Below are 23,677 nucleotides of genomic sequence, written 5' to 3'. Positions count from 1 at the left end.
GGGGACAGCAGTGGATACTTGGGGCGGAGGGGAAGGAGGGGGGGGGGGGATTAGGGGAGGTTGGGGGGAGGTTTGAGACGAAAACACTCAGACTCAAAACTTCCCAAACATGGCTCTTTCCATGAGTAAAACTAAATTTAGAGATAACCGCCGCCATCTGTCCCCCCCGGCGACATGCTCACTTCCTCGCTCGCTGCTCTTCACTCTCTGCACTTTATTTCTTGGTAGAATTAGTGACCTGCTCCCCTCAGCCGTCGGTCTGCTCCGCTCCACAGCGCCGCTCCCTCTCCCCTGGTCGTCCGAGACCCTGATAACTTTGGCGGCTCAGAATTCAAGCCCCAAATCTCCCTCGTCCGTCTTGCCGAGCTCCCATAGGAAGCGTTTGTGATATTTTGTAGTTCAAACAATTAGCTGCTTCTTATTAGCTGCTTCTTAAAAACCACGGGGGAGACTGTTAAAAAGATCTGGATGCTGCTAAAGGCAGCGGTGGAAGATTCATCGGAGCTGTTTTGCCATGTAGAGCTTAATATGAGGTCAGTGCAGTGTTGGTGTCATCACTGTGCTTCCAGGCGGCTTTGGCAAGAACTTATGTTGACCTCACGATCACAGTTTAAACGACCTGGTTCAGATTTTTCATCTCCATTCCCATTCTCATCCGCTTCGCCAAAGAAGCTCCAGTAGATCTGTTTTTACTTGATGCTATCATCAGCTATTAACAAGTGGAAAATACCGCTAACTGCCCTGAAAAACCACAGAACAAGACAACAGGAAGTGACTTTAAGCCTGGATGCTGCTAAAGATGTTTTCTAATCTATAAACCCAACTCAAGGTCACTCAGTGTGGGTGGCGCCATTTATTTCAGATACCTTCTGCTTCAGACATTCTGGCACACAGCATCTTGGTAAATGTCGCTCCTTGTGCCAATCAAAAGCTGCGATACAAGAGCAGCATAAGTAGCTCATTGCAACTGTAAAGTTACTGAATCAGGTCAAGGAGTTTGACAAACAGCGTGCTGTTTAAGGTCCATGTTCAGTGGGCTGATGATGAAGATCCACAGATCAAAAATGTTAAAAAGTCATTAAAAACTTGTTTTTGTCTCAGAGTCATTGTGCAGGCAAGGACAAAATAAAACAACAATGCAAATTGTGTTGAAACGCACTAAAATTTCATGCTGCTGATTTTCATTCGATAGATGTGGATACAAAGTACAGAACTTTTAGTCAGTGGACCTCTTTGAAATCCACTTGAATAGCCAATATTCTCCCCGCTAATCTTCAAACGCGGACCTGAGAGAAAGGCTGAGAGAAAAAGAGAATTTAATTTGGGGCCGACCCGCCGGATAATGACACATGTCTGATGACAGGAGGGAGTGAGAGGGAATCAGAAAGAGGCAGATGGCGCCGCTTCCAACTTCCTTTTTCATGCCGTATGATGTTGCGCCGTCCTCCCCTCCCCTCCCCCACTGCTCCCCTACCCCTCTTCTGCCGGGACCCCGACGGAGCGCTAGTGAAGGGAAGGGGGTTCATTACCCGAGATGAGACGGCGAGGAAGCCGGGAGACGGGACGACGACTTCAAGTGGTGCCACGTTTTGGCAGACGTGAGAGCGACTTGAAAGGGGGGGACGCTTTGTTTTCGGGACGCACCTGTGTTTTAACGCCGCTTTGAAGGGAGCCACTCGCAGTCTTTCTCTCTCTCACACACACACACACACACACACACAATATGCAAGCATGCTTCCTGTCTTCTTTTGCGTTTGATTTACTGTTGGAACAGCCGAAACATTGCATGTGTGCGTGTGTTTGCATGTGTGTGTGCGTGAGGGGGGGGGGGGGCGGCGGCTTGTGATCGCGTGCACGTGGAACTGAAGATAAATCAAGGCAGTCTGCTTCCAATTTGTGAGTACAAGTTACTTTCTACAGTGTGTGTGTGTGTGTGTGTGTGTGTGTGTGTGTGTGTGTGTGTGTGTGTGTGTGTGTGTGTGTGTGTGTGTGTGTGTGTGTGTGTGTGTGTGTGGATGCTGAGGGCCCACAGAAACCGGGGGAATCATTTCGGTATCACATGACAGGATGCTGGCCACTTGTTTACACAGCTTGCATTTACTCTCCCGCACCATCTCACACACACACACACACACACACAGAGTCACAAACCTACATACAGGTAGTCTTGCAGGCAATGTTAATTTCCCTGAGTGAGACCAGGCACCTTGCGGCAGGATCGGCCTCCTGCTCCTGCAGGTGGGAACACAGAGGAAGGATGACGGCTGCAGAAAGCAGATTAGTCAAGTTACCCCAAACAAGACTCACTCTGTCACTTTGCTCGTGCACTTTAGGTGAACTTCATTCCATCCATCCATCCTACTTAAAGAAATAAAAATAAAACGAAAGGATTAGCTCGGCGGCTGACTTCCCTCGTCGCCAAAGCTAAAGTTCAATGAAGAGAAGAAAGTTCTGCACAAGCACTTCAGTTTAAGGGTGATTTGAAAAACAAGAGAAAAACACCAGACCTCAATGTGGTTAAAACGGACTCAGAAGTAAACATTTCCAGAGTTCATTTGAGAGCAAGAGCAGGTCTTCAGGGAGGTCATTGTTTGCTGTGCTTTTAGCACCAACCCTGTTGCATTCACACCTGCACAAACAAACGGCACCAAAAGGACAAAAAAACATGAACACTAGCGAGGTTTGAAAGCCTCAGTAGAGAACACGCACACACATTCTTACTTACTTACTAATACACTCACTTACTCATATAGTCCAGAGAAGTCTTTTCAGGTTTTCGGCTAAAATTAACAAGACAATGGCACTTAAAAAAAAAAGAAAAAAAAGAATAAAGGTTCTAAACTCGTCCAGGCGGCACAAAACAACGTGAGTCATAGAGCCCAGTCTAAAAAGAGCTACTACATTTTTTTTTTTTTTTTATCCTTCGAAACCCAAATTTCTAAAGAAGCAAAGTACATTATTACAGAACCAATCAGACTCACATCAGTAGAAGTAATATTAATTCAAGAACTAAATTAGGACTTCACATTAGGGCATTTTAATCAAATTACAGTGTTGTTTTTTTTCATCCAAAAGATGTTGGAGAGGGTTTCTGTTCCCTCAGCAAGTGGAACTTATGCAATGTCTCCAGCAATGTGTGTGTGTGTGTGTGTGTGTGTGTGTGTGTGTGTGTGTGTGTGTGTGTGTGTGTGTGTGTGTGTGTGTGTGTGTGTGTGTGTGTGTGTGCGCACGTGCGTGTGCGATACTATGTATTCACTGAAGCAACAAGCGAAGATGCGGGATTCCGGAGCTTGTGACAGACGGAAGAATGGAAGTGATGGATGCATGGATGGATGGATGGATGGAGGGATGGGTGGATGGAGGGATGGGTGGATGGAGGGATGAGAGGGGCCTCCGCTGGAGAGGCGTCACTCAGGATTACAGCTTTATGACAGACACAGGCTCCCGCGGCGCTGCGCTGGCAGGTGATAGATGGCGGACGACTGCCGCTACTCTGCCTTTAGCCCTACTGAAGGTGGGGGGAGGGGGGGAGTCCCTCCCCTCCCCTCCGCCACAAGCCCCTTCCACTTACCCCTCCCCATGCTCCCCCTCCCTCCGGCGTCGCCCCCGGCAAATACAAGCGTCAGCCTCCCGCGTGCCCTGCGCCACGTCAACACACTTCCTCTGCTCCCGTCAGAGCTCCGACCTCTCCGGCTCCAGCCCCCGCCTGCATAATCAATCTGATTTCTCAGATTTTTTTTTTTTTTTTTTATCAGATAGGCTGTCAGCCTTGATTACACTGTTCCCACCAGAAGCAGTTGGTAATGTAAAGCTGGATGTCCCTGCAAAAGTACGATATCGTGATCCAAAAACTCCCCCTTTTTGCTGCTACAGCAGATTAAACTGTGAAATTCTAATAAAACAAAGTTTTATTAGAATTAAAGTTTTATTTTTGAAGACCAGGAACAGAACTGTGTCCAGGTCCAGGTCCAGGATCGGATCTAGGACCAGGTCCAGGACCAGCAGAGCCTGTAAGACTTTGTAATTATAACAACTTTTTAACTTGTCAAACTGTCTGTGTACAGTGTAATCATTTTTAAGTTCTCATTTTAAGAGAACATACATTACTCCCTTGAACAGAACATTATTCTCCTTTAATGTTTCTCCTCTTGGACATTTCTGGATCATTTGTTGGTAATGTCTTAACCTGAGCTGACGGAAAAAGCCATTGTGGAAACCACAACTAATTTTTATCTCTCCACGTGCATTGTGGGAGTTGTAGTTCACAGTTGATGTGCATTTTAAAGCAGAAACTGCGTTTTAAAACGCCTGGTTTTTTTTTTTGTTTTTTTTTAAACTTCCGTCCGCATAAATTGACGTGACGGGCCTCGACTTTGACACACGCGCTTTAAACATTTACGGCGCTGACGGCTGATTGTGATTCAACCCGACACGTTTCAGGCAACCGACCGGATGTGTTCAGGTGAATCTTTTTCCCCTAATTAAATCATGTGATGACTGATGTAGAGAGATGTCTCAGGCCAAGGTCAATGGCGCATATCGGAGCACTTGGTTAATCCCGCCAGAGAATCAGGCCATTTAGCTTCAGGCCGCTTGGATAAAAATATTGTGCGGCAGCGTTGAAACAGGTGGACCGCCGGCGTCCCTCTGTTACGGCAGAAAGTCCTCAAATCCCCATGAAGTGAGCGGCACACACTGCCTGATCATTGGTGGCCTGCTTTTACTCGCAGAGCTCGCTGTGTTTATCCTGCTCCAGATGAAGCAGCGCCCCCTGTCAACTGCAGTCAATTTTGAGGTCACTTTTAAGGTTAAGTGTGTAATATTTGGAGGTTTTGAGAAGAAACAGTGACGTCATGAGGTTGCATTTTAGATTGCAGCGCTCACCCTCCCAACCTCCCTCTCCCAAGTTTGCCAGTGAGCTACGGTGGCCTGCACACCTACAAACCTGGATACCTCATTAACCTTCTCTTTCTTGGTTGATGTGAGGACGCGAGCATTCACCCTAATTACGAAACCGTCAGGCGGGTTGGATGGTCCACACCAGGCTTCCTTAGAAAGATGGCAGTGCAAGGTAACGGCTAACTGGGAGCAAGACCCTTGCTGTAGGTTGGTACTTATATATAAAAAGGAACCATTAAATTGGTAGGAAAACCAAATTACTTTTATTGTACTGCAAGTACAGGTATATACTTTTAATATTGTATTTATATCTTGTATATTTAGCTTTTACCAATATAAAAATCTTATTCAGGCCAAATATTACACATTAGACCTTTAAAAGGGTGGTTCAGAATGTTGGACCTCATTTCCAAGTTAGCCAGTGCGCTGTTAATCAGTGGGAGACACAGCAGCTGAGAAACTATTCCTTCAGAATGTCATGCAATCTTAGCGAGGGGGATTTTTTTCTAACATTATTCTATCAACACAGACATTTACACCTATAGCCAACCCTTTAAGTTGATTGGATGAGGTCTGGTGGAGACAGCGAGGTCGTCCAGCCACCTTGCAGCCCTGCAGGAACAATTGAGCAGAAACACAAAACTGAAAGCATTGACGAAAAAACAGCAGCCTGATGGGAAACATGTTGTTGAGGTGATGAGAAAATGTGCCGCCACTCATCCTCAGAGTGAGCGCGCTGCCTCCGTGCTTCCTTAGTGCTGTCGCCTTCCGCGGTGTTGCGTTCACTGAACAACGATTCTCTCTGGGGGCGTCTTTGCTAAATAAGGTGGCAGCAGTTCAGGCTCTGTTTCATTAGTCGCGTACGTCTCTGTTGGTTTCAGTTTTGGAGTCACTGCGGCTCGACTCTTTGACTGTGGGGAAAAATCTGCCCGTCGCCGCGTCCCGTTGCCCTTTCGCTTCTCGTCTTTCCGCCAGGTCCCTTTTCTTCTCGTTTTATTCCATTTCTTTTTAACCTTTTCCCCCGGCTTCGTGTCTCCGCCACCTGCTGATATAACCTGTGTGACAGGAGACTCAGTCAGGGACCGGAGCTGCCTGGCTGTGTGTGTGTGTGTGTGTGTGCGTGCGTGCGTGCGTGTGTGTGTGTGCGTGCGTGTGTGTGTGTGTGCGTGTGTGTGTGTGTGTGTCTGTGTGTGTGTGTGTGTGTGTGTGTGTGCGTGCTCTGAGAACCTTTAGAAGTCATCAGAATACATCAGACACTCAGCCTGCACAGACAAACACACTTAGCAGAGGATCAACTGCTTAACTGTGACAGCAAAGGTTAAAATCTGCAATAAAAAATATCAGTGCAAAAACTCCTTTCATGTTTTGCATGCTGGGATTTGTATCTTTTTATTGCATAACATCTGTGAATTTAAAACTTGCGTCCGTGACGGAGGGACATCATTTTGGGCGGTGAGGGTATTTTGTGCTGGTCCACTCTATTTAGCCCATGTAATAAAATGTATATAATAAAATACTAATGAAGGGCTTAATGGGGCAGCACGCAATAGAATTCCAACACTGGATGCCTTAGTTTTATGCAGCGTGCGCGGCAAAACAGAAGCGGCTCCCGGCAAGCAAGCAAGGGTTGAGCAGATGCGCTGCTGCGTGCAGTTTGTGTCAGGTGACAAAGGAAGTTACTCAATACCGCAGCCGCAGGATGTCCCTCTTAGTATTTCTTCTGTATCCTTCTTGTCTTCACTTGTAAATAGCAATTTAGGCTCGTTAGCAATCGGCGCATAGCCGCTAGCTGCTGTCTGCTGCCTCCTGACACACTTTCTACTTGAGGCGGGACGCCACCCAGAGGCCTGACGTGAGCCGAGGTCAGGTGCGTGTCGGGGAGGTGAGGGGGTTGGGGGGGAGGGGGGGGGGGAGTCTGAGGCAATAGAAGGGAACAGAAGCTTCACATGTAGCAGCAGTGCTGCCATATCTAAAGAACGACGAGTTGTTATCTCCCATTAATTTTTCAGATATGTCTGTTACTCTGTGTGTGTGTGTGTGTGTGTGTGTGTGTGTGTGCGTGTGTGCGAGCCACGTCGGATGAAACGGGAGATTTCTTTCATTAGTTGTGTTTGAAGCTCGCTGGAGTCACAGCGGTTGCAGACATTTAATTACAGCAGACTGGAAGTCCCCCCCGCTCACCCAACCCTCCCCCTCCTCCACTTCCTCCTCCTCACCCACTGCCCGCTGATTAACGCACACACACACACACGTGCACGTCACGTCACTGGGAAGCTCTTTTATAGCAACGCGCTGCACAAAGGTAATAATACGAGCCACTCAGCAGGAGGACTCACCCGCCTCCCTCCCTCTGCTCCCACCTTCCGGCCTTCCTGATCCGTCCCTCCCCGTTTCCCCCCTCCCAACCACCGCTGCCCCGCCTTCGTGCGTGCGTGTGTGCGAGGCGAGGTTCGCCGGCGTTAATGGTGATGGATGCAGATGGAGGGGAGCGGGTCTTAAATGTCACACTCAAATGAAAACCGCTGTTGCGGGGACGCAGGAGCAGCTGGACTCCTCCGCTGTTATTTAACTTTGCCAGCGCCGGCCGATAAATCGCATTTTTATCCTTGTCATGACATAAATATGGCGCAGAGAGAAGGGGGAGAAAAAACGTTTGCCGTGTCTAAACGTTCTGCATGCCGACGTGTGACGCAGCTATTAGGTAATTGGTGTCAATTCAACGGCAACGGTGAGGTTCACCTTCCCAATCTGTGAGCACAGACTGAGTTTGTTAATCACAGGTCGGTCACCAATCAGAAGGTCAGCGGCTCACCTTCTCCACGCCAAATCCAGTGGAGTCCCGCGATTTCCACCATCATGGCTAATCGTGGCCGTGATCCCGGCCTGCACTGAGCTGTGTCAGTCTGTAAGACTGCGGGAGGAGAGTGAGAAGACATGCAGGCAGCAGGAGCTTAAATCCAGGTTGTGTTTGAAGCTGCGACATTCTAGGTTGCTCCTGAAGACGGCCGGATTCCTAGAGAAGGTCTCTAAGTGTGTGGCAGTGAGCAAAAATCCTTCAACCCTGAAGCTCATGTAAAAAATAAAAAAAAACATTAGTACTGCACTCACTCAGTGATGGTGAGATTCACTTGCAGAAAAAAAATCATCAACATCTTTAAGAAAAATATAAGACTTTGCAAGAGAATAAAACTGGTTTATTAGCCCCAATAGCAAACAAGATCAGATATCAAGTCCTACTCCACTTTGTTCGCAGTTGATTCCCACCGAGGCCCCCTGCAGTGCAGCCGCAGCCGCTGCTGACTCGTCTGGTTGCTTGAAGCTGAACTCTGGCTGCCAATTTCAACTTTTCATTTCAAGTTCAACACAGCAAGCCAGACCAGCACTCAGACTCGCATACGGTCGATCCCTCCTTCATATCCAACCATCGCGTCTCAAAGAGGAACACCATAAATATTTAATTCGGGCGACGGCCGTTTTACAAATTGCAAACCGTAACGTAGAAAAGCAGCGTAGCCTCGGAGTGGCCGTATAATACGTGTGCCTAATGGCACTTCTTATGGAGACACAACAACGACGGTAATTACCGAGACACACAGTCCACATTTTAATCACCTCTGGTGAGATAGAGAGCAACTGAGTGACAGGCACTCTTTATTAAATCGCCTCTTTCATTCAAAATTTTAATTAGCCGGCCATAAACTGCAAGATATGAATGCACGTCTCATTGTAAACCTCCAATTTATTTAAAACATTTATTTAGAAATATATGTATATATATATATATGTATATATACATATATATATATATATATATATATATATATATATATATATATATATATATATATATATATATACATATATATATATATATGTATATATATATATATATACATATATATATATATATGTATAGCGATGTTTATAGTAGAAAAAATGAGTGAGGTGTCGTAATTAATAACAGTGTTGTTATGCTGTTTAGTGCCAGCACGGCTGGTTGGCTGGAGAGCCGCAGAGTTCCAGCGTTAAATAAAAAAAAAAAAAAAACAAAAAACTACTCAGAATGAATTGTTTATTTCACAATCATTCTGTATAGGTACAGATCTACGTTGAGGCACAATAACTGATGGTTGAGGTGGTAGGGGGCGCTGTCAGGTGTCAGGCGATACTGTGGGGGTCATACCAGGACCAGCAGTGACCTGCTGTTGTCTTGATAGAAAGGGAAATAAAATACATGTGGAAGTGCACAAAAATAGTGAAAATCCATTATTTAAAATGTAAAAAAAAAAAAAAAAATTGCAGTGATTTAAAAAAAATGAAACTGAACTACACGGGGCGGGGGATCAGCTTTCAGAATCAGGAAGCAAAATCTGAATTAGTGTCTTACAATTTCTATCTATCCATCTATCTATCTATCTATCTATCTATATCTATCTATCTATTGCGAAGCTCTTGAGGGGACGTGGAGCCAGACGGCCTCGATTTTCTGCCGCTGAAAACAATCCACTCCCGCCTTGCGTGCGTGTTCTTGCATGTGTGCGTGTGCTTGCGTGTGTGTGTGTGTGTGTGTGTGTGTGTGTGTGTGTGTGTGTGTGTGTGTGTGTGTGGGGGGGGGGGTAATGTGTTTAGCCTGCTATTGCCTCCTTCTCATTTTTTATCATTTTGTGTAATTTTCCACAAATTTTCCAGCCTTTTCCCCACATATTAGATTCTCTCAAACCAGCGCCGGCACGACAATCCTGTTACTCCTCCGGTAATGAATCCCTCCTTTTGTGGCCGCGGATGTCCTCCAGCATTGTCCAACCTCTTAAAGCCGTGTTCCAACTTTACTGCAGGGCTGTCGGGACTTTTATGAATGGGGGGACTGTAAAAGGAGCGAGCGGAGGAGGAGCGGGACCTCTCCATCACTATGACCTTCCCGGAGTCACGCTCGCTGCCGAGCGCCGAGCTAATGCCTCAATATATTATGTGAAGACGCCGCTGCATTATCATTATGCCGCTGCCGCCGCCGTGCACGGCACCTCCGATCACACAAATGCGAGCTGCGCGTGTGCAAGACGCACACACGGATCCGAGGAAGTGGCCGGGCGCCGCTAAATGATGGAATGTTTGCTCGCTGCAGGACGGTGGCGAAGACGGATTGGCTGGGTTCTTTCGCTCATCGCTCTTTCAGGGAGAATCGTGTCACAAAAGGGTGATGGGAATCCTGGCGTTAACAAGAAAAAGTTCATTTGTTAAAAAAAAAAAAAGAAAAAGTTTTGCTTGGCTTTTTTGGGGGGTTTTGAGCTGTGCACAAGAACGTGCATGTGCAAAATTGGTGAAACACATTTTAAGGCAGCAACGTCTTTCCAGAAAAACACACGACAACATTAGCAACAACAACAACGTCAACAATATATTCTTTGAAGGTTAAGTGTGTAATATTTGGAGATTTTGAGAAAAAACAGCGACATCAAGTGGTTACATTTTAGATTGCAGCGTTCACCCTTTCACCCTCCCTCTCCTGAGTTTGCCAGTTAACTACAGTGGCTTGCACACAAACCTGGATACCCCGTCCACCTTCTTCTTCGTTGGTTTAGTTGGGGGTGCATTCACCAAATCAATCAAATATGAAACGCGTTGCCAGACAGCTGGATTGTCCACACCAGGCTTCCTTATTATTATGGTGGCACAAGATGGCAGCTAACTGGGAGCAAGAGCCTTGCTCTATGTATATTCTGAAATACAAATGAGAACTGTTCTATGGGTAGGAAAACCAAATGATTTTTATTTTACTGCGATATATACTTTTATTAATGTATTAATGGGCTGTATGTTAAGCCTTTACCAATCTAAAAATCTTTATCCGGCCAAATATTACACTCTGGACACGATCACGTCTCAAACATGTTTTATTTTTTTTCCGATGTCAGAGCATCAGGAGGGAAATCCACACGGAGACGATTTTTTTTGTATTTTCTAATTTCATTTATTGGCTGCAAAAGTCTGACTTTGCAGCACGTTAAGAGAGGAAAATCATCATGTGACTTCAGGCCACCTGCTCCTCTCCTCCTCCCTGCTGCTGATTATTGCATTTGAAGAGCGGCGCCACCGCGGTCACTCCGGGCAATAAGTCCCAGGTTTCTCGGACAGCAGCAAGGTCAACACACGTGCACCAACACCGGCCACTCTGCACACAAGCGAGATTCTAGGAGGAGGAGGAGGAGGAGCGGCGGCGCTGCAGATAAGAGCAGAACGTCACGGTGTTATTTTGCGGGCGGCTCCGGAGGTTGAGTCGGGGGCCACTAATCCTGCAGAATTTGATCGATTTCTGCGTCTCCAGCCTATTGACCGGTGCCATTCATATGATAGCAGCAGTCAATGCTCGGACTCAATCGCATAACAAGACGTCGGGCCAATCAGCAGCGTCTTTGACTGTTTCTCTTCTAAGGTTACCGGCCGCAGCCTTTTGTTTGCGCCTGTGATTGATGATCCCGAGGTAATAGCGGCGGTGCGCGGCAGACGGAGGAGGTCCTTGACTGGAGGATGCACCGCAGACTTGATTGTGTTTTTGAGTGTGTGTTTTGTGTGTGTGTCTCTGCAGGGCAGGATCGCAGCGAAACGACTCTCATCAGGCGCTTTAGGGGCGATGGCGTCCGCTACAAGGCCAAGCTCATCGGCCTGGACGACGTCACCGCCGCCCGTGGAGACAAACTCTGCCAGGACTCGATGATGAAGCTCAAGGTGAGGAAGGTCAAGGCAGGGGAGCAAAAAAAAAAAAAAAATATGTATATATATATATGTATTATTGTATGTATATTGCTGTACCAGTGGCGGCAAGTCATCGCCCTCGTCCACGTCAGGTAAACAAAGTTGTCGGTCAACAAACGTTCACTTCCGGAGGATTTTCATGACGTATGTCTACCCCATTTTTCTTCTTCTTAGTGAAGTGCTGGAAAGTGGAGGGGCAGGGGAGGGAAAAAAAGGGGGGAGGAAGACTGAAGGATGGAGGAGGTGGTAATTTATAGACGGATGATGATTAGCGCGGGGAGGCGGCGCCGAGGTCAACCATATGGATGGAGCCGGGGCCGCGAGGTGAACGACTCGTTCGCAAGGACAGTAACAATTAGAGGCAGACAGATGGCGCCGTTAGAGGCGGGGAGCCGTGCCAATGAAAGGTGAGATGAGGCGGATCTCATCTGCATTTGGAAAGTGTAGTTCAAAACAGCCGCGTTGGCACATTTCAACCATTTGGAAGAAGAACGAGTTTGGTTTAAGATCGTCAGCAAAGCTAATTTAAGTACATGCTAATTGTTATAATGATAGTAATGATGATATGTATCTCCAAAGAATTAGCAGGAAGCTAACAACCCAGTGTATTAGCAGGAGGCTGGAAACAGAGGGCTAAATTGCAGAAAAAAAGCCAAATGAAATGGAAGTTTCCACACGTCCGCCAACAATTGTGGTTTTTAAACACAACTCGCTCTCGTCGCGCGAGTCAAAATAAGTGTGACGTTGCAGTAAAACACAACAGCCGTGGGAATTGTGCGTGTAAAAGAGCTCCTGCGGCTTGAGTACTGCAAAATATTTACAGGAAAAGCTTCAATTACCTCCTGCAGTCACAACTGAACCGCAGCCCTTGGAGACTTTTTTCTTTTTTAAAGTAGAATATCTGCCTCACTGTTTCTACACTGAGAAAACAGCATCCAGGATTTATTTGTGCTGTGATGGAAGTGGATCTGGCCCGGGTGGGACGGGCGGACAGACAGACAGACAGACAGACAGAGGGACGGCTCATTGATCAAACAGCTTCCCTCCTCCTCATTTATTCTGACAGGAAATCCATCACCTGCTTGCCTCTGATCTCTCCGCCCCTCGTCTTTCCTGCCGCTCCTCCCTCGCCTCTGTTCTCGCTCGCCTCCTCTGCCCCGGTGACTCACCTATGCAAATGTGAGGGTTGGGGGGGTCGGGCGGGGGAAGAGGGTGGGGGGTTCCGTGCCGGGGTTCACCTGTGGAATTCACAATCGCCGGCGTGTCGCCGCGCTTTCACTGTGTCAGGGAGCCCTGCCGCCGCAACCGGCTTGTCATCGGTAATGAGCGGAATCCTGCGTTTCCCACAATGCAGAGTCAGCGGGTAGCAGGGGTTACTGGAGGGCGCCGCCTGACTGTCCTTCATTTCAAAGGACAGAGACAGAGAAATCTGTTATAATCAATTGCTATTTGTCATTGAATTATTATAATAATAATAATTATTGTTATTAGTCATATGGCACATTTTCATCCTTTCTGAAGCAGTGGTGAAGGCAGAAACTGTTATTTTGGTTTGGGCCAAGAACAAAATTGGACACACCATTCAAAATGCTTCACGTAACTTTGATTGGATGCTGTTTTATTTGTTGCGCTACAGCGGTCGAAAAGCTAGCTAAGCATAGTGAGGTCGTTTGTCAGCAGCGTTACGATTATCAGGCTTCACGAAGAAACTTCAATACTCAGCGACGTTTTGCAACAGTTTTGACAAACTCGACAACAAGATGTAGGACCTGAGACGAGACTCTCTCATCAGTGTTCCATTGATTTTGTACGTCTGTCACCAAGTGGACAGGAGGGTGAATTGCAATCCGTCAACACGACGGACAGCCTTCAAGCATTTGAAGTCATTGCTAAAAAACAAAGACAAATCATTTGATTAAATCAACCCAGTACTTTAGCAAATGTGCTTCACTTTAATCAAAATTAAGAATGTGACAAACTATAAACACATCAAGCTGTGTCACAGTGAAATTGTTGATTAAAATTCCTTGCTTGTAATCCAAGTTTTTCACAGTCAAAAAACAAAACGAAACAAAAAAAACAATTCCATCAGAGCGACAGTCCGAGGGGATGGATCCTGTTACTGAGCTCCTGTTTGTTTTTCGCTCTAAACGTGTTTGTTTACACTCTGTGTCTGTGTGTGTGTCCTCAGGGTGTCGCCGCGGCGGGACGGTCTAAGGGGGAACACAAGCAGAAGGTGTTCCTGACCATTTCCTTCGGCGGGATCAAGATCTTTGACGAGAAGACGGGGGTAAGCTAACAGCCTGCGCGCTGCATCTTCGGGCCGCGCGTGTCACTGTGTGCGTGCGGCGTGCGTGTGTTTGTGTGCTTTCCGCCTCCGTTAATGAGGCATCTCCATGAGAGTGAGGGGCCCCGGGGGAAATCAGGAGGCCCCTAATTGAAACCCTGAGAAAGAGGCCTCAGCAGATGAGAGAACATGGCTGCCCCATTGTTTGCCTCTCCACCAACAGCGCTGACACGGGTTCTATATTATTCTCTGGGATTAGGCCCTTTTTTTGTTGTTGTTGTTGCGTGTGTGTGTGTGTGTGTGCGTGTGTGTGCGTGTGCGTGTGCGTGTGCGTGTGCGTGTGCGTGTGCGTGTGCGTGTGCGTGTGCGTTTGGGCCTTCCTCACACACCGGATCTATGCCGAAGTCCTCCCCCCTTTTTGGGTTTCTTTGTTTGCCTTTGTCGACTCTTGATTCCTCCGTCAGCCCCGTCGTGTCCTCTGAGACGCTATATTAGCCCAAATTAGCCTCGATGTAATTGTGTTGTCCTCGGTGACAAAGCGACGCCCGATGGTTCAGCAGCACCAGTCTCCAGGCGTCTGCAGCGTTTTTACTGTTACGTCAACATGGTTGGTTGGACTTCACATACTGTCCTCGTGGTTTTTCCTCACAGCCTTTTAATGCTCAGTGTTGCAATGGAAGACAACTTTGATTGGGTTCCAACTGTCAGATGGATACAGGTTTGTTGGGTAAACTCGTCGCTAGCTCCCGTAATGACTTTCTTGGAGTATTATTAGATTGTCCTGGTCCCAGAGCAGTGCTCCTCATGGCCAAAGCTGCAACGTTACAACTTGGCCAGTAGAAGTAATTCCTAAATTCTCACCAAATCGCTGGTAAACAACACAAAGCTCGTCAAGATCTTTGGGCTTTTCATGCCTCGGCAGCTGGTAATAAAGCATGTACACAGACTAAGGAATCATGATCTTGCCGGTGGGCTTTCGTTGTGAAACATCGGTTATGACATTTAGTTCTCCATTAGTTGCTTCGAGCCGCCTCATGCTGTTTAGCTCCTTTTAATTTAAGAATGGCTTGTTTTGGTGGCTTCACATGAGGCTGCGTGAACACAGCAGTGTTGGTAAGTTTTCAGCATGAGGTGGCTGTCAGCCTCTTCTTCTTCTTCTTCTTCTTCTTCTTCTTCTTCTTCTTCTTCTTCTTCTACAATATGAAGCCACTCGGCTTTAGAGGCTGACGCATTAAGTCTGAGATTTACATCCTGCTCTGTGTGTGTGTTAGTGCATGCGTGTGCGTGTGTGTGCGTATCCTGACAGTAATTTAGCCGTGAAGAACCTCTGGACAAGCCGGACACGACCACCAGCAGCCATCACGTCCTCCCACGTTGCTGATTTTTCACCCCTCTCTTTTAGAACTCCCACTTCTCTTTATCTGGTGGCTCTCTGAAAGAGAACGACAGACGCCCGTGTGCAGAGTTGGGGAGGAGCGGGCAAAGGAGAAGCTCGAGAGTGTGAAGAAGACAAACGGAGGAGGGTGCGGAAGGCGAGACAAAGACGGAAAGCGTTCGGGTGGAGAGAGAGAGTCGGCGAGCATACGTCAAAGTGAAGCCCTCCGCCGGGAGGCCTTGTCCTCCGTCTGCACGCATTAATATTAACTATAGAGATGTGCTGTCCTCACCGCCGAACCCCTTCAACCATTTCTAATGGCGAGAGGGCCGGAGAGGAGACGGAGACAATGACTCTGCTGAAGCTCCGGGATCCTGACAGTCTCATTCCCAGGCCGAGCATCACTCAGCCGGATAGGCCGGTGGATGGATGGATGGATGGATGGATGGATGGATGGATGGTAGGAAGGTCATGCAGGCTGGAAGGAGGTGCTGCAGGAGACGGAGGAGAGGAAAGACATCAATCTAACGGAGGGCACCGGCTCTCACCCACTCACCCACTTCCCATCTGGGCAGAGCCAGATAAGGTCGACAACTCCGGGAGGAAGAAAAAAGTCAAGGTCTCCATCTGAGATTAATAAATAAAGAAGAAATAATCAGGTCGGTCCAGTTCACCTGAGTCCGGCTGTTTACAGAGTGGTGGGAAGTCTTCAGGAGGAGCAGCAGCGAAGAAGAAGAAGAAGAAGAAGAAAACTGACAAGGGCAGAGTTAATTAGCCACGTTAATTAGCAGAGGAGGGCGGAAGGGAGGAGAGCCGTCGAGATCAGAGGGCAAAGTAAAAAGTGAGAGAAAACCAAGATGAAGAAGAAGATGATGATGATGATGATGATGACGGAGACGAAGCAGAAGGAACTGCAGCGAGGACACAAAGCTGCTCACGTCCGACTTTGCTCGATCAGCCAACAGATTCTGATCACCTCCTGCCGGAGCGCCCCCTAGTGGACAACTCATAGCTTACTCGCTACCGCCTTTAGCCAGCTGCGCTTCCCTCCGTGAGCTCTGCCTCTCTAGCGCCCCCTGAGACCAGGTTTCCTCTTCCTGTTGCTGTTGACAGAGAGGCTGAAATGACTCTTTGATGATTCCACATTTGGTTTTGCTTCATCACGGTGCAGTCGACTCCGCCCACTGTAGGCCACGCCCACCAGAGACCCCGACACCGTCTGAGCTGCAGCTGGCGCTGTCGGAGAGGGAAGGCGAGACAGACTTTTCTGCGACGCCCACCTGTCTAGCCCCGCCCCCCCGCCCCCAGAGAACAGCGGCGGCGGCTGTTAAACCAGACGATGGCTGCTGATGCCGGACGTGTGCAGCTCCCGGGATTCAGTCTCGCCGCTCGTTTTTTTTATTTTAAACTTAAACCGAGAATGATGCAAGAAAAACACAGCAAAGCGTTTCTTTTTTTGCCCCCCTCTTCTTCTTTTCCTTTCTTTTTCACAAGAAAAACAGCACCGGGAGCAAATCTTGGCGCCGCGTCTCAGAGGTAAAAGATCTGAGGGGCATAATGGCATTTGTCCCAGCTCTTAAGTGTGCAATAAAACAACTCAGAACAACTGGTGTCTGCGGTATCGCATGAAATAGGGGAAGGGAAAAAAAAAGACTTTGTAAGTTGATGAAATTGGTCTAACTGCAGGGAAAGAAAACACACACACACACACACACACATGGCAGAACCCCGTAACAGGCTTGATTTAATGGCCAACTGGACAAATCCCAATTCCCCCTTTAAATTCACTCCTCTCACACCGGTTCCGCTCCAGCGCTCCAGTTCTGCTGTATGTCTCCACGGCTAACAAGAGGAACGTATGCAAAGAGTTTTCAGAGAAACTTGCATTGAAAAAAAACAAAAAACAGCCAGGACTCTTCTGTGCAGCTCAGTGTTGTCGTATTCTGCCAGGATGCTCGCAGTGACGTTCTTACCACCTGCCAAGATTCAGTCCAGCTCTATGTCCTGGACCAACAGGATTCTGGGTGGGTGGGGCCACTGCTTATCACTTACCACTGAGGCCGGATGGTGACGATCTAATGAGGTCGAAGGGTTAAGTTTGGGCGATTTGTTCTTGTGATCGTGAAGACATTTTGCTTGAGGTTCCTCCTCCCACACCTCCTGGTGGTTAAATACCTGGGACTCTCCAACCCCTTTCAGAACTGAAGAAGCCTTTCGGATGAGATTTGAAACGTCTTTAAGATCACAAGAACAAGTCCAGTTAACCCTTCTACCTTAAGATGGCCAGGTTGACTGAGAACCTTCAGACAGATCTGATGAGGTTGTGTCCCTCAACTCACATGCATGCAGTGTCTTGGCCGTCTCATTCAGTATCGTGGTCCAACCGTGACTCCACTGATAGTCGTTGCCCACAAAATCAAACTAAGATTTTCAGTTTTTGCCACTTTCTCGTGTGTGTGTGTGTGTGTGTGTGTGTGTGTGTCTGTTGCCTCGCACGCTGGTGTCAAACCAACGTCCTTCGACTCAGCCGACCCTCTGGTCTCGATCAGCCCCAGGGAGGGAGAGAGACAGAGAGAGAGCAGATGTGGCTGTTTGGCCGTCTGATGATGCGTTCAGCGCTGTAACCTCCTCGCTCGCCCGGCTGAAGGGCCACTGGCTCGTTATGTCGACCGTCTCTCTCTCTCTCCCAGTGTGCAGCTGCCACAAACATTTCCGATGTGACTCAACAGAAGGCTGTTGCATTTTAACTTTGCAGTGTGTGTGTGTGTGTGTGTGTGTGTGTGTGTGCGTGTGTGTGCGTGTGTGCGCGCGGTGTCGGGAGTTGAGGGGCGCAGATGAAGCGATCAAGCCAACAGCTTGCCGAGCTGTGATTGTCACTGATCCCTCGCCTCCGTCCCCGGGACAAACAGCGCCATCTGCCACCGGTGCTGCCAGCTTGGTTCTCTCTCTCTTCCCCTCTCTCTCTCCCTCTCTCTCTCTCTCTCTCTCTCTCTCTCTGCCCAGGCTAAACTAGAGAGGGCAGCAGGGTGGGGGGGTCAGGGGTGCAGACGCTCTAAAAAGGGACACAAGGTCTCGCTGAGCTGCTTGTTTGCCCCCCCCCACCCCCTGCCTCCCTCGTGTCATTGATGAAGTTTAGCTTCGGTTGTTTTCTGGAGGTTTTTCTCTTTTTTTTCTATCTTAAAGCAATGAAGTGTGGAAATGAAATGGCATCTATTACTTGTCATGTGGTCGCTGCAGTGTTCAATGCCACGGTTTGACTTGTGGTCGCTCCACATCATCAGGGAGGTTGCAGGTTCGATTCCATGCCTCTCTAGGTTCTCCGACAGGTTCTCCCCACAGCCCAAAGACCTGCACATTATGCTAATCGGAGACTCTAAATTGTCGACAGGTGTGAATATAAGTGTACATAGTTGGTTGGTGCCAGTGCCATCGGAGGGATGGATGGATGGATGGATGGATGGATCTGATTGCCTGCAGCCTTTCTTCAGTCCCTCACTGGGCTTCTCCTCCCGCCACTTCCTCTTCTTCCTCTTCTTCTCAGGGCCAAGCGGGACGCATTGATGTTGCAGTGTCATGTGGCGGGGCTTGTCGGAGCATAAGGGTGCTGGGCAGGCAACCAGTCAGCTGTTCAACGTTCCTCAGGCTGGCCAGCTGGACAGTGTCCATGCTACGTCAATCAATTTGCTTTATTTCAAGTCAATGGATGGTGGAATTGATTGTGTAACTGAACCTTTGAAATGTAAAAGATCAGTATTTACTCCTCTTTATTGGCCCTTTTTTGCTTGTCAGTCTTCCATCATTGCTGGTTCCCAGTGGCATGGCTATACAGTTATAGCCTCGGCCAGTTAGAAATGCAAAGTTCCATGAAGAGATGACTGAAGAGATTTTGCATTCATCAGTTAGCGAGTTCTGCGTATTTTTTGCCAAACAACGTGAACACATTCCTAAACCTTTTCCATTTCTTCTCAGATCCTCCTGCACCACCATGCGGTCCACGAGATCTCCTACATCGCCAAGGACATCACGGACCACCGGGCCTTCGGCTACGTCTGCGGGAAGGAGGGCAACCACCGCTTCATGGCCATCAAGACGGCGCAGTCGGTCAGTGTCAGTCAGAGGGAGTGTTTTGCATGCGTGGGCCGCGATGCACGATTCACGAGAGGGTCTTTTCACAAACCTCTTGACACTCGGCTGAAGGACCCTTGAATCGCCGCCCGGCGAGCGCCTGGCGCTGCGGGAGCGGCTGCCATCAACGCATCCTGGCATCGAGCAGCTCGGCTGGTTTCCTGCGGATCCAGCTGCTTCACTCCGCAGCCGTATCGATTTTCCATAGCGAGTCGATGAGGCTTTGAGTGTGCGTGTCACCTGCTGTAATGGCATATCCATAATCCCCGGGCCCATGACCCGAGGCTGCTCGACTCGGACAGATGCTCCAACCTCGACGTGGCAGCGTTTACAGCAGCGCGGCCGCCCACTATTGCTGCGACGTCAGACAATGAGGGGCTTCTGAAGGTGGGGGGCTTCTCAGCCCGTAATTGGAAAGTAACCACGTTGGAGTTAATCTACGACGTGTCTCGCGCTCGCCGTCAAGTCCGAGACGTACGGTTGCTCTGAAAAAGGCCAATTTAGGGTTACGTGCCGGAGTAATTGGCTTACCTCTCCACTCCCAGCCTCGGCACGGCAGACAAGTTTCTTAATGAAGTTTCAGAGGAAATGGAGGTGCGCTAATTGTGTTTTTTTCTTCTTTTTTTTCACTCATTGCATCGTGGTCTGAGGACGTTATGGGGATGAGGAAAAAAACGCATCCAGTTTGTCGGGAAGAGTTTGCTTATCTTTAACATTTGCAGGTAATAAATCAAAAGATTACCACCGTGAACGGAGGAAAACAAAAGCCCTGAGATGAAAAATAATGCGGTGTAGCTGCGCGGTCGTTAGCAGATTGTCGAGCTCGCCGCGAACGCTGCTTTGCCACTGACGTTAGAGGCAAAGCTTTATGTTTCAACAGTAATGGAAAAGTCTGTCTTAATGCGATTCAATTAAAGCAAAAGTTTGCAGTATGAGATGCATATGTTTATGTTTATGCAAATGTTCAAGTCTTTGTTTGGTGTGATATTTACAGCTTCATTTAATAATTTCCATTTTTTTTTTTTTTTTAAAGGTTCAGCTCTGAAGAAAATATTGAATTGAATTGAATTGATTTGAACTTTGATTTGCACAGATTGAAAATTAATTTTCTGCAGGCGACCGTGTCCCTACCTCCACTTTGTGGTGGCTGCCAGCCGCTCGAAGCAATGTTGGGAGTTTGCTCACTGTATTGCCTCTGGAAAGTCGGCTGTGAGTGAACGTAGCGTAGCGGGGGGGTGTCGCAAATCACAGAGTTCTCTTCTGTTCGAAACACTGAAAGAAGGCCCATTTGCTGTTGTTACCATCTGCGATATGCTAAAAGTGGCGGCTCCCAAAAAACTTTTTCTCCTCCGGTGAGTCTTTAAAGCGGCAGCGTGTGATTGGAGCAGCGCTCATGTCGAGATGAAGGTAGCAGACGATTTGAGACGCAGCTCGGGAGAGAAACTCTGGAAACTCCCCGCTAATGAACTGCAACCGACACCAGAATGTCGTTCGGAGAGAGAAAGACTCGCATTATAATTTGGATTAGCCTTTTAGCACCCCTGAAAAAACTTGATTTGCGCAGTTACTTTAATAGAAAGTATTTTGCCGTTAAAATAAGAAGAAAGAAAAGGAATCCGTATCGCAGCTTTATGCTAAAATAATTTGTCACTTCTGCCATCGGCGACCAATTAGTCATCTGATTAAAGAGTGTTTTCAAATGAAGTTATCTCCTCGCCGCCACCAGCTCTCTTATAATTCATCCCCCCGCCTCCTCCTCTCCTTGGCTCGGCTTCTCTTCTTCCTCCACCTGGAAGTTTAGACGTGAGCGGCGAAACGCTGTGATGAGCGAGGCGTTGAAGGCATGTAGAAGATTACAGCGCGTTGTTGTCAGAGGCTGCTGTGACAGAGTTGACAGTCAGTCAGTTTGGCAGAACAAGCGAGAGAGCAAGAGACGACTTCTTCTCTTCATGCACGGCAGGCCTTGAACTCCCCGTGCACTTCACACACACACACACACACACACACACACACACACACACACACAGCCGGTCAATAATTGGTCAGGCCCGCAGCGCTATTGTAGGGTAAAAGGCCCTGGCGTGAGTGACAGTCATAATGCATCGCCGGCCGTCTTAACCTGCTTATGATGCCCGGGGTTTTTTTTGTGTTCTCGGCGACAAGACACAAGACGCTGCTATCGGCTGGTGTCACCGCGCGAACCAGGCCTGCATAAGGAATGGAGCGTGTTGGGATTGTGCAGATAAGAGTTAAAAAAAAAAAAAAAAAAAGATGGCGAAAAGAGAAAGGTGGCTGCGCCTTTGTGTGCTTGTGTGTTTAATGGCTCTGAGATTATTATCAGCAGCAGCAGAAGCAGAAATCTGCAGCCGTTCCAATCAGATGAAATTAAACGAGTGTTTTTCCTTCACCAAAACCTCACGGCAGACTTTTTTTTTTATTATGAATATTTTTTTGACTCACGGCCTTGCATGGTTTATCAAAAATGAATCGCGACTATATCGATCACACCCTGTGAGTCACTGCTAACACCTGGACCCTCCCCCCTTTTTAACCTTGCAAGGTTTTGACCTTTCCTTAATGGTTTTAATGGCTTCTTTCCAGCCTTGCGCCAGGTTTGATGGATCATCCGAAGAGTGTTGTATTCTTTGCCCCAGTTAAAAAAAAAAACACACTGGTTGGAACATTAGATGTGATTCATGTAAACACAGCAGCGGTGTGGGCGTGTCAAAGCACGGCATATGGCAAAGTGGCTGACACAACAATAGTGTGTGTTTGGAGTAAATCATGTTAGTGTGTACTGCAGCGCTAATGTTGTGCTTTTTTACTCCTGTCATGAGCTGCAGCCATGGATGTATTATTTACTGTACTGCTCTGCCAGTGTGCCGATTTCCCCCAGTGGTCACCTATGGTATTGCAGACAAAAATCTATGCACCTCGAAGTGATTTTTTTTCCTCCAATCTGAAAGACTGTTCATATCTTTCTATTCTTTTCTATTTTATTTTTATTTTTGAGTTGTAGACATTTATTCTTTCAAAAAATAAAAACTCCTAAAGGTAAAAAAAAAAAATCCACAGAAAAGACTTCATCCCAAGCATGACGTCACAGCACAGCAAAAAAAAAAAAAAAGTGAAAAATGTGTCCTCAGCCTATCATCGGGTCTGTCCGTCAGCGTTTCTCCATCCGCCAAACCAAAAACTCTTCCATACGTCAGGTTTGAAAGTCGCTTCTGCAAATTTCACACTCTCACTGCAGGTGCCGCCTAAGTGCTGAGCATAAAGGAGGCCGGGAGCGAGTGGCCCCCTGAAAGCCGCTGCACTTGTTGGCCTGAAGTGGCTTCATCAAAGCGTCATATATCCACTTTCCTCACCGGCACACACGCCCCCTCACGCCGCCGTACCTGCATTAGGCTTCGCCTTGTATCTGTGCATTAATGTGTGTGTGTGTGTGTGTGTGTGTGTGTGTGTGTGTGTGTGTGTGTGTGTGTGTGTGTGTGTGTGTGTGTGTATGTGTGTGTGTGCGTGTGTGCGTGTGTGTCGCATGCTGGTCCTCCAAGGCCGAGCCTGTGATCCTGGACCTGCGGGACCTTTTCCAGCTCATCTACGAGCTCAAGCAGCGGGAGGAGCTGGAGAAGAAAGCCCAGAAGGACAAGCAGTGTGAGCAGGCCGTCTACCAGGTACGCCGGCACAAGCCAGTTCGCCCACTTCCTGTTTCCCCAAATCACTTCCTGTTACCCGCCTCGAGCACCAGCAGCCTTTCCGCTCGGACGCAGGCCACGCATTTTGGCTTTGGCCCGCGACGCCGTCTCGCTCCTCTCGCCCTCCTGTGTTTTCTGCCTGTGTGAAGCGGCGCCTTGTCTGTCTGTCTGTCAGTCAGTCTGTCTGTCTTTCTGACTGACTGGCTGGTGGTGATGCGAGGGGCTGGGAAGACGTCTCGCTGCGCCTTCCGCCCACTCCCTCTCCGCCAGCGGCTAAACTCTCTCTCTCGCCTCTTCTTCCCCTCCTCTCCTCTCCTCCTTGTTTCTTTCTTTCTTCTTCTTCTCGCTGCCGTTTGATCTCCGCCTCCTCCCTCCTTCACCGCCCCGCCCGCCCATCCGCCTGCAGACGATACTGGAGGAGGATCTGGAGGACCCGGTCTACCAGGTAACTTCCTGACCAATCACGTTGCTGCTGCTGCTGCTGCTGCTGCTGCTCACTCACCTCGCTGCACCCCCAAAACCCCCTTTAGATGGTCAGCCTGCTCA

General features: G+C 48.2%; 1 protein-coding gene across 9 annotated transcripts in view; it reads left to right on the top strand.

Moving 5' to 3' along the window:
- Nucleotides 1-23,677, top strand: part of dab1a (DAB adaptor protein 1a) — a 75,471-nt gene that overhangs the window by 32,171 nt on the left and 19,623 nt on the right. For 6 of the 9 annotated variants that reach the window (XM_076039360.1, XM_076039365.1, XM_076039367.1 and 3 more), the window contains exons 3-7: nt 11,483-11,622; nt 13,841-13,939; nt 19,281-19,412; nt 22,991-23,110; nt 23,538-23,576. In XM_076039360.1, coding sequence (XP_075895475.1) covers nt 11,483-11,622; nt 13,841-13,939; nt 19,281-19,412; nt 22,991-23,110; nt 23,538-23,576 — 530 coding nt within the window. The remainder of the gene's footprint in view (nt 1-11,482; nt 11,623-13,840; nt 13,940-19,280; nt 19,413-22,990; nt 23,111-23,537; nt 23,577-23,677) is intronic. The other 3 variants (XM_076039364.1, XM_076039368.1, XM_076039366.1) reach the window with 1 other exon arrangement.

The sequence above is a fragment of the Nelusetta ayraudi genome, unplaced genomic scaffold (genome assembly GCF_046127955.1).
Source record: "Nelusetta ayraudi isolate G7.1 ecotype Tasmania unplaced genomic scaffold, CSIRO-AGI_Nayr_v1 ptg000059l, whole genome shotgun sequence".
In the NCBI taxonomy this organism is placed as follows: domain Eukaryota; kingdom Metazoa; phylum Chordata; class Actinopteri; order Tetraodontiformes; family Monacanthidae; genus Nelusetta; species Nelusetta ayraudi.
The sequence above is the reverse complement of the archived record's forward strand: the minus strand, read 5'-3'. Positions and strand labels throughout refer to the sequence as shown.